This window comes from Trachinotus anak, unplaced genomic scaffold, assembly GCF_046630095.1.
Source record: "Trachinotus anak isolate AG129_WGS33_773 ecotype Australia unplaced genomic scaffold, CSIRO_AGI_Tana_v1 ptg000025l, whole genome shotgun sequence".
In the NCBI taxonomy this organism is placed as follows: domain Eukaryota; kingdom Metazoa; phylum Chordata; class Actinopteri; order Carangiformes; family Carangidae; genus Trachinotus; species Trachinotus anak.
The window spans coordinates 11,620,484-11,633,931 of record NW_027273876.1 but is presented as its reverse complement, the minus strand read 5'-3'; the positions used below and the strand labels follow the sequence as shown (position 1 = coordinate 11,633,931).

At 40.3% G+C, this 13,448-nt stretch overlaps 2 protein-coding genes across 2 annotated transcripts; one reads left to right on the top strand and one right to left on the bottom strand.

Annotated features, from left to right (window-relative positions):
- Nucleotides 1-203: 203 nt before the first annotated feature.
- Nucleotides 204-6,360, top strand: mto1 (mitochondrial tRNA translation optimization 1). Its single transcript, XM_071462001.1, has 13 exons — nt 204-543; nt 1,182-1,387; nt 1,592-1,791; nt 1,932-2,049; nt 2,337-2,635; nt 2,998-3,110; nt 3,227-3,417; nt 3,541-3,671; nt 4,195-4,399; nt 5,002-5,173; nt 5,298-5,407; nt 5,638-5,795; nt 6,012-6,360. Exons 2-13 carry the CDS (start codon nt 1,183-1,185, stop codon nt 6,180-6,182), a joined length of 2,073 nt encoding a protein of 690 aa, XP_071318102.1. The 5' UTR covers nt 204-543; nt 1,182; the 3' UTR covers nt 6,183-6,360.
- On the bottom strand, nt 6,200-10,938 carry LOC139608350 (tectonic-3-like). The gene is made up of 14 exons (XM_071462005.1): nt 10,253-10,938; nt 9,562-9,676; nt 9,376-9,473; nt 9,060-9,172; nt 8,803-8,911; nt 8,578-8,690; nt 8,442-8,480; nt 7,997-8,071; nt 7,784-7,903; nt 7,610-7,708; nt 7,390-7,493; nt 7,125-7,272; nt 6,792-6,926; nt 6,200-6,693 (listed from the first exon to the last, which is right to left on the bottom strand). Exons 1-14 carry the CDS (start codon nt 10,515-10,517, stop codon nt 6,448-6,450), a joined length of 1,779 nt encoding a protein of 592 aa, XP_071318106.1. The 5' UTR covers nt 10,518-10,938; the 3' UTR covers nt 6,200-6,447.
- Between the last annotated feature and the right edge of the window lie 2,510 nt (nt 10,939-13,448).

Here is a 13,448-nt window from a genome sequence, read left to right as displayed (position 1 = left end):
AGGGGGGGGGGGGGCGTGCGCGTGCGCCTTTGACCCACTCGCGAGCGCACCTTTTTTTTTTTTTTTTTTTTTTTTTTTTTTTTTTTTATACATACACGGATCTATATTTTTGATCGATCCGCGATTGATCTCCGATGTAAAAAAAAAAAAAAAAAGAAAAAAAAAAAAAGAATGAATGGCATCCGCTGTACACGTGGCACTCACCGCACACAAAAGATCAATAATTGTTTTTGTTTACAAATATCACCTCGATATTCGTTTCGTTTCACCTTTTCATGTGTGTTTTTTTTTTTCATTTTCATTCATGAATTCATCAATAATTTATAATAAGAGCAGCACAGTGACCCGGTTTGTGAGTGAGCCTGTACTGCAGTTATTACGACGCTCAGCTGCAGGCAGCATGGCCGCCTCCGTAAAGAGCATTTGTGTAATATAGCAGGAGGTTTGTAATTTTTCCCAAGGACCTTGATGTCTCTGTAAATCTAACATTCCTCTGCCGGAAACCTGGACATTAAACAGAAGACTTCATTCGCCGAACAAACTGTATGTATCTTTAATACTTCAAGTGATTGGACCTGTACATGTGTACGAATACAGAAATGCAGTACTGTTAGGTGTTGTGAAGTTAAATATCCATGTTCTTCAGATCCTATTGAAAGATAAATGGAAAACATCTTCATAGAAGTTATAGGTGATAATTACATCCATCGATTTTTAAAGATCTGGTAGATAAACACTTATTACCTAAACAAAAATGATTAGTAGCCTGGACAGTTTGGGCAAAAGCTGTTGGGTGGGAAGTAACCTCTATCATTCATTTTAAATGATGCTCCAAGAAAGATATGTTTTAATGTTAAATAATCAGCCCTAAAGGTGGTAGTTTTGTCCTTCCTTGGAAACTGCTGTAATTGGCTCAAGTTTGTGTCAGTGGATTTCAATTGTGAAAAACTGGGGTACATTAGCAGCAGCATATAAAAAGTCATTATATTAGTCAATTATCTGTCAGGCCTAATGCAGTAACACTTCTAAAGGAACTGATTGAGTATGCATTACCTCTATACTTTGTATTATACTTAATCTTTTCAAATACTATATAACTAAGAATTAAAGCAGTTTATTGTTTATCTCTCTAGCCAAAAGTCATTGTATTCAAATTTCTGACCATCTGAACTTGACTTCAGCATGTGTGCGTCTCACATGTTGACAAAGAAGCCCCCCCTGCTGCAGAGTCTCCTGTCCCTGGTTTCCAGACGCGCCAGTCACCTTACCAGACAGCAGTATGATGTCATTGTGGTGGGTGGGGGTCACGCAGGGACAGAGGCGGCGGCGGCAGCGGCCAGAGTGGGAGCCGAGACACTTCTGGTCACACAGAAAATAAGCACCATCGGTGAGAGGAAGGGCTTTGTTAAAGGGAGAGTCAACTCTTAACAAAAATCTTTCTCTTCTTCTTAGTGGAATATAGTTTTGTTATTATTAAGTTATTAAGTTTGGTGATTTTGGTGTAAACAAGTGGATTAAGTTTTCTATCAAAGTGAATAAACAGACAGTTGACTCTCCAAACCTCCTTTCCTTCTTTCTCACATCCCCACAGGTGCCCTGTCCTGTAACCCGTCGCTGGGCGGAGTAGGGAAGGGCCAGCTTGTGAAGGAGGTAGATGCTCTGGATGGGCTTTGCGGTCGAGCAGGAGACTGGGCCGGGATCCATTTCTCCATCCTAAATCGTAGAAAAGGCCCTGCTGTGTGGGGCCCAAGGGCCCAGCTGGACCGCCAACGCTACCGTGAATTCATTCAGGTATCACGTACATAGATGTAAAAAAAAAAAAAAAAAAAGCCTCTGTAGTTTCCTGTTTATGGTGTAACAGAATTTTTGACTGTGAATGAGTAAAAAATGTCATTAACTGTCTGCATGTCTGCCTGCTGTTTTGGGTTCAGTCCGAGCTGCTGTCCACTCCCAGGCTGACGGTGTTGGAGGGCTCGGTGGAGGAGCTGCTGGTGACGGAACCAAACCCAGAGGAGCCTGGACGCCACAGAGTAACAGGGATACGTTTGGGTAGGGAGAAAAAGACAGCTATCTGTCAGCCTTTACCTCACATACTGTATATTTTATTCCATCATCACAATTAGGGTTTAAATGGTAAACACTGTAAACTGTGGTCAATTTATCTATACTGAGTTTTAGCAGTGTAGTTATAAAGATATATTATATATGTTTGACCATTTTTGTTTTCACAGTCCCACACTTCCAATGTTTTGCAAAATTGGTCGGTAATTACAGAAAAAAACTAGCCTGTTAATCAGTTTATGATCCTTTTGCACTTCTTTCAACATGTTTCCCAGCGAATGGAAGCCACCTGATCTCAGCCAGCTCCGTGGTTCTTACCACTGGTACTTTCTTGTCCGGCTCCCTCTTTGTGGGCCAAACCACATCCCCTGGGGGTCGGATTGGAGATGCTCCATCAAGCGCTGGGCTGTCCCATACGTTGAGGGAGAGGCTGGGGCTAAGGATAGGCAGACTGAGGACTGGTACACCTCCAAGGATTGTGAAGGATTCAGTAGACCTTCACCTGGCTGAGCTTCATCCCCCTGACAGTCATCCAACTCCATTCAGCTTCCTTAATACACACACACGCTGCAAGGTAAAGTTTATGTGAAGTACTTGTGCCCAGTACTTCTTTTATTTTATTAATGAATGTGTTTGTCTTGTCCTAGTGAATATAGAGAAGGGTTTAATTCACAGATATATAAATGCAGCAAATCCTTACATTTGAAAAGCTGTAACTGACAAATGTTAGTATTTTTATCTGACTAATGATAAAAAGTAAATATAAAAAAATCTCATTTATAAACCGGCTATTGTCTAAAAAGTTCATTAGTTCATTTGGTTGACTCAATGATTAACCACAAGTTTTTTTAGCACTAGTATTGAGGGGAAATCTTGTGTCCTTTCTAATTAATGATGTTTTTAATTTTATACATTTTTAAATCAAACACACTGAAGCCCGAGGAGCAGCTGCCTTGCTACCTGACCAATACCACTCCAGGTGTGGAGAGAGTGGTGAGAGAGAGTCTTCATCTCAACTGTCACATACAGGAAGACACTAAGGGTCCCAGGTACACACACACACACACACACACACACAAACACAAACACACTACGTAAATGTTAGACATCTACTTAGTGTGTTCTGAGACTCCAAAGGAATAACCCTGGGCTTTGTCTCTCTCAGATACTGCCCCTCTATTGAGTCACGAGTGCTTCGCTTTCCAGGCCGGAGTCACCAGGTGTGGCTGGAGCCTGAGGGGGTGACCTCTGACCTTTTGTACCCACAGGGTCTGTCCATGACCATGCCCCCCGACATGCAGCTCCGCCTCATCAGAGAAATCCCTGCCATGCACAGAGCTGAGATCCACACCCCTGGTATACTGACTGAGTCCTGCTTAGTCTACAAGTGATTTTACAGTCGATCTCAATGCAGAGTTACAGTGATACATCATGATCTGACAGTCAAACATCTCAGTGGGTGTTGTTTGGGTTTTCCAGGTTACGGCGTGCAGTATGACTTTGTGTGTCCCACTCAGCTGAGCCCTGCCCTGCAGGTGAAAAGCACCCAAGGTCTGTTTCTGGCTGGTCAGATCAACGGAACAACAGGGTACGAGGAGGCTGCTGCACAGGTAACTGCATTTTTTTTTAAGACTCATATAACACAAAATCCCCTTGGTGATAATTTCCTTCTTTTGCTGGTCAGACGTAGTTTCTGCTGCTGCAGAAATGCATAACATGAATTCAGTTCAGTATGATTACTGGGCTCAGCCAGGTGAAGTATTTGATTTTAAAGAAATATTTTCTGCTGATGATCTTTTCTTTAATGCCAATTAATTGTTGGCAGCAGTGATGTCACAAAATTTTTTGTCTTCTAAAGAAATATGGGCTCAGACAATGTCACATATTAGTATCAACAAAGTTCTTTCACTCAAAATCTGCAAACCTTGGACAAAGATATTGTCAATACAAACATAAATAGTATTATTTACACACCCACATATAGCAAAAGGGTTAAAAACAGTGGTAGGAGTGCAGCATGGTGGCATCATTTCTTTCTTCCACTTTATATGAATTACACTGAAACAGATTTCTGTAATAGCAGAAACAATTTAAATCTGAGGAAAAGGTTTTTTTTTTTTTTTGTCCTTGCAGGGGCTGTGGGCGGGGGTGAATGCTGCCCGCTGGGCGCTCTCCATGCTTCCAGTGACATTGTCTCGAACAGAGAGTTATATTGGAGTTCTCATTGACGATCTGGTGAGTCGAGGCGTTACAGAGCCCTACCGCATGTTCACCAGCCGGGCTGAGTATCGAACCTCTCTGAGGCCAGACAACGCTGATCTCCGCCTCACTCTGAAAGGTAGGTACAGTGTCCGGCAATTCACTTATTGGAGCAGCATGAGTTGCACTAAAATAGCACCAATTTTGGGGTCTATTTTTCTGGCTGAGTGAAATAAAATTGATCTGTACCTCTAATTTGGTTGTTGTGTTAAGCACTGTTAAGCATATTGCACGTCAAATATCTCCTTAAAGCAACAGTAGTTCCTTAAAATAACGACACATTATATACATATCAAGGTATTTATTGAAATAATGTGTATCATGATATTGGACTATATTGGTGTATAGTTGCATGAATACAGCCAAATAATACAATTTTAACCTGTGTTCATATAAAAATGAACCCTTTTGCTATTTCAGTGGTTTTAAAATCAATTATAGGCAGCTCTGCTAAGGTTTAGAAAAAAAAGGTTCAATTAATTTTTACACGCTTGTGATGCTCCCTTAAGAAAATGTATGATAACATTATGATGCCATTTATTGTCACATCTAATAAATTGTACATTAGATGTAACATTACACAGTAAATCCATTTATTGCTCTGATTTTCACCCATTAGGATGTTAAAATCACAAGTTGTTGTTAAACTTTTCTCCTCACATAAAAATTCTCGTCTGCCAGGGTTCGAGGAGGTGGGATGTGTGTCCTCCTCGCGCTACCAGGAGGCTGTGAGAGTGAGGAACAGTCTGCAGGATGCACTGGCGGCCCTGCAGGCTCTCACTCTGTCCACTGCCAAGTGGAGAAAAAGGCTGCCTGGCATCCGTATGAGTGACAGCAAGAACGCGACTCTGACGTGAGTGACAATATGTGGGATCACCAGTGTGACAGGTCATGTCTGCCACATGGCGAGTTTCTGTCCAGAGTACACCTGCGGTCAGCTGGGGGTCCTGACTGATGCCATGTGGCTTCTTTTTCAGTGGTGTGGATCTGCTGCAGTACAACGACGTCTCCTTTGAAATGTTGGCATCTGCCTTCCCAGAGTGCCTTTCACCTTACGCAGAATTCTCACAAAGGCTCAAGATAGAGGGTAAAAGCTGATTTTGGCATTTTGAGGCAACAAGGGAGGGGGATTTTACCTTCATGAGCTGTAGGCATTAACACCTGCGATTCATTTATGTCACTGGTGTTTGTCATATTTCTTGGCTCTGTTATCCTTCTGCAGTGCCTCAAAATGTTGTATTTGTACTATGAACTTTTAAGCTACCGTAGCATAGTTAATTCTCTCTCAACAAAACATTTCTCCTGTCTGCCACGTAGCTGTGTACAAGCCTCACTGTGACCTCCAGAGGAAAGAGATTGAGAGAATTCAGAAGGAGGAGAACATGTCTCTCCCACAGGACATAGACTATTTGTCTCTGCCAGTGTCACTGTCTCAGGAAGTCAGAGAGATCCTGGACAGAGTTCGACCCAGCACTGTGAGTCTGAACATTCAGAGTATATTGTTTACCATATTGTATTTATTGTTTACCAATAACTTTTTGATCTCTCTTCATATTTTCAAAGACCAGAAAATAATAAAATACCTGCAGAAGAGCCTATATTTCAGTGGACACATGGATAAATAATTTAACCTGTGGGTTGTTACATAGAAATGAATTAATGTACAACTAATACTATGCTCTGTCCTCCAGCTGGGTGCTGCTACACGTTTGCAAGGTATAACTCCTGCTGCAGTAGTCAATCTCCTCCGCTACGTCCACCACATAGGACAAAAGGAAAGAGGAACGCACAGACACCAACGTGACCAAAAAGAGGAGAGAGAAGAAGAGCTGTGTGCAAGAAATGCATCTTTACCTCAGTGAAATGATGGCTCAAACTGTCTTGTAAAAATGTATTTATTCCTGAAAATGTACAAAACATATAAGTTAAGGTATTTTTGGATGATACAATATCAACCATTTTCATGTTTTACCTAAGGATGACTCTTTATTTTGTAAAAAAAAAAAAAAAGCTCAGCAAAATAAAATCCTCATACATTAATTTCAGTTCATTCATATAAAGTTTCTCCTCAAATTAAGAAGCACTGAAAACTTCTCTAACCGCTCCACTGTTACCTTCAGTATCCAGCTACATAGTGAAGAATTCTAATCCTGTTAGCAACATGACTGTGAACAGCATTAAACTCCATGTGACCTTCTCAGTGGCACTGCCGTTCATAACAATGTGTCCATCCAGCTCAGCAGTGCCTCTAGTGAAGAAACCAAATGGAAACTTCCAGTCAGGCTGAGGCAAGCCTCTGGGGGGTTTTGGGTAAACTGTAATGTCGGCAAACGTCACCTCAGTAGTTAGAGCAAGAGGGGACGACACAGGACACTGAAGAGGAGAGGGGAGGAGAGAATGTAGATATTTTTGTAGATGTGAAACAACGTGTTGCACAGAAAAGAAGAAATTTTGAACTTTTTTCTGCCTACCTTGAAATTTTTACACTTGAAAATGTATTTGGCTCCCAAGATGTAGCTCTGGGGGAGGTCTAAGAGACCCTGGCGAGCCCATAGTACTCGAATAGAAAGGGAGTTGGGGAGGAGGCAGCCTGATTCACACGTTTCCTAAGAGGGGGAAAAAGGTAAACAATTGTGAATAGGGGAGTAAAAACAGCGGAACTTTTTATTCAAGTCTAATCATCTTCAAGTCCGACTGTACTCAGGTATAACGCAGTAACTTTGTAAGGTTGGTGGTCACAAAAACATAACGTAAGTAATTAAACTTTCTCCCTTAAATACTTAAGATTCCTTTTTCAGCTGTACCTGCAGACTGACAGGGCACATCTGGGTGATGACTCTCGTCCAGTTCAGTTGGGAGCCCCAGTTCATGGCGATCTCATCAGGAGTAGCAAGTCCCTGCAAGATCCCATAAATCTGGGACTGCAGCTGTGAACAGTCACTAGATGGGGATCTAGACAGTACATGAAGACACTGAAATGACTTGTAGACACTGGAATAAAATTCCACTCCTTCACAGAAAACAAAACTTCAGAGATGATAATGGCGAAGCAAAATAGTGTGGGATCACCTGAATGTGCAGCCAGTGATGGTGTTGTGTGTGAAGAGGATGGGTGCTCGTCTGCTGGGGTCAGAGGAACACTCTCCACCCTGTGACATCCTCAGCGTGGTCAGCTGACTCACTGTCAAGGAGCTATCATGCACGATTGACCTTTAAACAAGCTGAATAAATGAAAATATAACTTAACAACTTAAAGAGGAGCGGTTCATGATGTAGATGGAGAGGATACAGGAGTCACATTTCCATTAAAGCGACCAATGACAGGAGATCCGACTCTGAGTCCAACTGCAGGGATTGGTCCTCCTGGAGTGGGGCTGGGTGTTGCCAGCTGCAAGAGACAAATGTCATTAATGTCAGTGTTTGAAATCATATTTCATTTACTGTTTTTGCTTTCATGGGCTACCTGGAACTGCACAGAGTGTGTCTGCAACAGCAGCTGATTTGGATCCACATCAGTTAAGACTATGTTCACTGTTGCATATGTGAGATCTCCTCTGCCTGTGTATCCTATGATAAACTCCACCTAAAGGAAAGGCAGAAAAAGCAGAGCTGGGTTTGATGTTTCCTTATTAATTCAAATGGCCTTGTGATTTAAGACATTTATGTGGCTTCTCACCTTTTTCACCACATTGGTACAGGAGCTGTTTTGTTTGCCTGGTGCAGGCCAGTCAGACAGTGGTGTAACTGGGATCTGAAACCAGAGTTAGTACAGTGTCTTACTTTCTAAAGACAAAAGATGTCATTTTGGTATTAACTACTGATTTAAAGGTTTATTTTTAAATGCACATCCTGTTCCTTTGCATTAAAAGAATCTGCACTCGGGAAATCAGCAATAATCAACATTATAAAAAGTTAATTCTTATGTTTCAGAAACAGTTTTCATACTGTAGATAAGTGTAAGGGATATTGTTTCATTCAAGATTTTTTGCTTGATGACATAAAGGAGAAAACTACAAATGCCAGTGCTGGCAGCTGATGTTGTAGGCTGACAGTTCATCAACTTGCGAGTTTCTAGTAATGTCATTTATGGCTTAGAGTTGTATGTACAGTCAGTGACTTACCAGAAAGTCTGACACTTGTTCTGTCTCGCTTACTGGAATCTGTAATAAAAAAAAAATGATGTCAGCCTTTCTGCTGTGAAATTTGCACCAGTAATTTTGCACAGAAAAACAATTTAGTGCAGGCAGACTTACTGACCTTGATTAGACTTAAGTCAGAGAAGTAGGAGCGGGCATTGAGATTTGGGTCTGTGGTGCAGGACTGAGGAGTCAACATGCGAGTACAAGACAGAGACACAGACCTCAAGAACTCTACAAGCAGACAAAAAGAAGGCAATTAAATAGTTATAGTGGTTAATGTGGTTGTGATATAAACTTTGCTACATTCAGTTTACTTACACACTTTTTATGTGTGTGAACTTACTTGCAGGGTTGCGGCTGATACAGAATGCCGCAGCAGCGCCTGGAGAGGGCTGACGAAGGAGACCCCGCACAGACGAGCTGGAGAAATATGTCTGTATAACATCATCAACCTACAGAAAGCAGAGTCTTATTTATATTTCATTTATTAAAGATAGAACCCCCGATTTATTTTTGGTATTGGCTAGGACCCCCAAATATCAAAAGTTGATCACTTTTAATACTTAAAATACAATACTGTGCACAGAAATCTTCTGTTACCCTGTAGAAAGCTCTGCTGTGGCTGCTGCTTGTAGGTGCTGGTGGTGAGAAGTGGTATGAATCCCCTAAAGCTGGATACTGAGGTACAGCTTGGAGAGATTGGGGTGCATTATCTGTTGGGACCAGTTGAGAAAAATGTACATTTTTAATAGCATCCATGGCAGATGCTTATATGTTAATTTTTGATGCACTTTTGTGAAATTCGTTCTAACTTTATCACTGATTCCCCTGCTGATAGAACGGATGATTGTTAAATCGTTTAAGCCCTAATCATGCCATATTTATGAATTAATCTGATGTTATTACATCAATTTACCTTCAGACCGGACACAAAACAAGGAGTCAGTCACAGTGACAAGAGATGAATCCACGTTAGCCCGGAACATTAACCATTTCTCGATGCAAACTCCTGATCTGTAAAATAAAGGACATTTTACGCTTTTAAATGCTGAAAATGTGCCCTGTACGTGCTATTACTTTAGTGCAGCTGCACAACACTTACATGGCTTTCTGTGGGCATCCACTGAAAACCGTACTCAAGTTAGCAACACCACAATCACCTGTGTCGCAACAGCAGCCAATGTCACAGAAATCAGGGGTTAAATCACAGAGACAACCTGGAAAACACCAGAAAAGACTTGTGTTAGTAAGCTTCATGTAAAATGAAAGAATGTCATGAGGTTTACTGGTCTAACAAGAGCTCAAAACAAGACAACAGATGCTCTGTATAATTGCATTTATTGTAATTGCATTGTAAAAGTTAATTAGGAAATGTTTGTGACTCTTCTTTGAATTGACTTAGATCTTGAGTTCAAACTGTAAACTTCTATTTGTACCATATATTTTAATCAATACTGTAAATCCACAACAGAGAAAGGGCAAACTATTTTGAATCTAAGTAATGCATCATTGTTTGATAGACATACTGCTACAAAGCCCTGTAGAAACAGATGATAGGGTTTGAGAGCCATAGATTAAAAACAAATTATGGGGACAAGGTCAAAAGAGTTCAGCTTGCTTGCATAAACAGTGGGAGACAGTTTGACGGGTCACGGAGCTGCTCTGAAACCTTTATCACACCATCAAACGAGAGTCTTGCTTGGCCTGACAAACTTAATATGGCTGCAGGAGAAAAACAAAGGTAGCTGGACTAAAGTGTTTAGCTCATGGGGTGACAAGAGGCAGTAAGTTACCCTCTGGAGTGACCACAGGCTGGACAGTTGGTGTAGAGGGAGCTTCAGTGGGCGCAGTGGGAGCCTCAGACACCTCCGTGGTGCCGACACTGGGGTCCACGGCCTCCGTACCGCCGGGAGCAGGGGTCGCGGAGCTGAAAGGCTCCGCATTTGTTGGGGGGACACTGACGGTTGAAGAGACCCCTGTTTCTGTTACTGCGTTTACCAAATGTGCACAAAAGACGACAAACACATAAAGTGAGCGACACCACCGGCGGGAGTTCATCTCCTCAATGAGACATAGTGAACAGCGCGGATTCTAGCTTAGCTGATTAGCTAGATTGCTAATGTTAAAAGTTAGCTCGGCTAATTTCTCCCACGTCGCTCGTAATAGCTTGAAACCCATGAATGCATACAATAAACTACGACAAAGTTAACATTAATTTAGCATTTCAGAAGACGGTTTCCAATTGTGTATTTAGGGGGAACATGCCGGACTCAAACACAGTTGAGGACAAGCTTCTGGTTACCAAGGAAGTTGTCATGGAGACTTCCGTTTCCAAGATGATACTACCGTAAAACCGGTGAAAGAGAAGAAAGGACATTTTTTCAGCATCTTGAACTCATGCAGTCAGTCAGAGCTGCTCTATCCAGAATCAAAATAAAACAATTTAAGCAGAAGAAGAGTGAACCAAACAATTAATCTACATTATTAAAGTCAAGTGAACATTTGTGAAATCTTGTAAAATATTTATAAAACTCCAATAGCACATTTTATTTTTATTTTTTTTACCTACTTGCTTGCACTGAGTCAAATCCCTTGTAAACATAAACAGATCTGGCCAGTAAACCTAATTCTTATAAAGAAATACTGACCCGCTGACACAATGGGACTTTTTTACAATTGAAATATTTAGTTTCTCTTGGCAGGAGACTGTGTGGAACTGCTGAAATATAGTATCCGGACTGCTGGCTACAGCGGTAGACAGACTCAAACAAAGGTTAACATTGTAGAATTGCTCTGTTACAAGTAAAAAAAAAGAAATAAATCAAAATATACTTTTGTAAAACTTTCCATTACGCAGAGTGTACATCATTTTAACATTGCAGCTGATAAAGGAGAGGCAAATTTTCCTTAAAAAAACTGCTGGGTAGTTTATGAATCCATCCCTGGGATCAGTTCATTATCTCAACCTATAATATAACATCATGACTTATTTGTTGATCTAAAAACTGTATTTGAGTAAATGAACTTAGTTGCTTTCGAGCACTGGCTGCCAGTTTGTGGCAGTAAACTCAGCACAGTTCAGTTCTGTAAGCACAAGATCATTTGTAGACATCATTCTGTAAGTTAGCTGTGTCCCCTAAACATTAACATTTACAGCCAGGTCACAAAGATAAAACGAGGACAACCTTAGTGAATGAAGTACTCATCGTAAACCTCCTTCGGGAGTTCTCAAATTCAGATTTTTGAGATTAACACAAGTAAGGAAGTGGAAGTCAAAGACAAATAATGTTTAACAGTATACAAATATTAAGTGTGACTTTATCTGAGGTAATATTTGAGCTATCTTGATCTCACTCCTCCCCCTTTCCTCAAAATGGAGAACATCACAGATTCTGTGCAAATACTGCCAATTCTACATAAAAAGGCCAAAATCGCTGTTTACAGAAGAAGTAATTTGCTTCTGCAAAATAAACTCTCTGATGTACGATTTCTAGATTTTTCAGAGGTGTTTGGGTTCCATTGGCAGCAGGCATAAATTATACACATTACTGTTTTGACTATTTTGAAAAATAGTCACGAAAGAGAAGGGCTTGAATCCATGGCAATCTGGTTATGTTTATTTCTTGGCTTTACTGTTTTCCCTCATGAAATACTTCATATGCCTCAGTGACCATGACAAGATTAGCAGCACCCTGTGAGGCTGCAGAGTGCAGATACACAAAATGTTCTTTAAGATTTGATTTCTTGGGGGTTTTTATACTCATTTATGAGATGATCCCTGTTTCCATCAAAATGCTATCACCTTTTTTTTTCTATTTTAGACAACCAGGCCAATTTCATCAGACTGCTTGTAAAAAACCCTGCCCATTTTACCTACTCACAAATTCAGGATTAAAAGCTATTTCTAACAACTTAAAATGTTCTTAAACTTAAGAATGTCCCGCAGGTCTCTTAAGTTACTAAGAAACATGTTTTAGACAGATTGTATATAAATATGCACATGGTGTTTGCAAGACCTTCCCATGCTCTTATAGTCCAGGTCCCTGCCAAATATTTGAAGGTACGAGCCTGACTCTCCTGCAGAGCCACAGAAAACTGTTAAAGCAGTAGTACATTAAAACGGTAGTTTTTTTTTTTCCACATTTATTATTTAGTTTTTCTTGTTTACAGGTCTGTTTTTACATTTGCAATTAAAATTTCTCATTTATGAGTTTTGTTTTACATTCACAGTTTTCAAGCAGTACAAACATGGACCCTTACTGAAATAGAAAAACTAAAGCAAAACTTACAGGCTGTCAATAAATGACCTGAGGGATGCCTCAGTGGGTCTGTAGACTTTTCCTCCCCTCTTGTAGTCCTGCAGAGTTGGCAGGACCTTCAGAGCTCTCTGACCTTTAGCGACTGAACAATTTGAGCATAATACATAGCGTGATATTAACATTTACGTACTACGCAATATATAACATCTGATGTTTCTGAAGCAGTATTTCAGACTTCTCTGTCCTGGTGTTGATTGGTGTCTATAACTATGTTAATTGTGTGGTCTATTATAATGAGAAGAAGTGAACCAAATTTAATTTAGTTTATAATTTCAAAAGTGACATATTTGATGCCGAGTGAGACCACAAGCCAGAAACATTTCAGCTGTTTTTTTCCCATTTTATTATGGTAAAGAGACTTGACCCATGTGCAAGGTATTTAAATTTAATTTTAACAGGAAATTACATGTTTGATGGCCAAACCTAGCAGCTGAAGTTAAAGATTTTTTTTTTTCCAATTTCATCTTTATATTAGATTGTTGATCACAAACTTACCAGCTAATGTTAATGGCATTTTTAATTTTATCTAAACATTAAATTTTGTGGTTGCCAAAGTTAGCGGCTGATGTTATTGACAATATCATAATTTAACTTGATATTATGATTAATGGCCAATTTAGCGGCTAAGGTTGCTGACATTCTATCACGTTGCATTTATATTACAGTCATT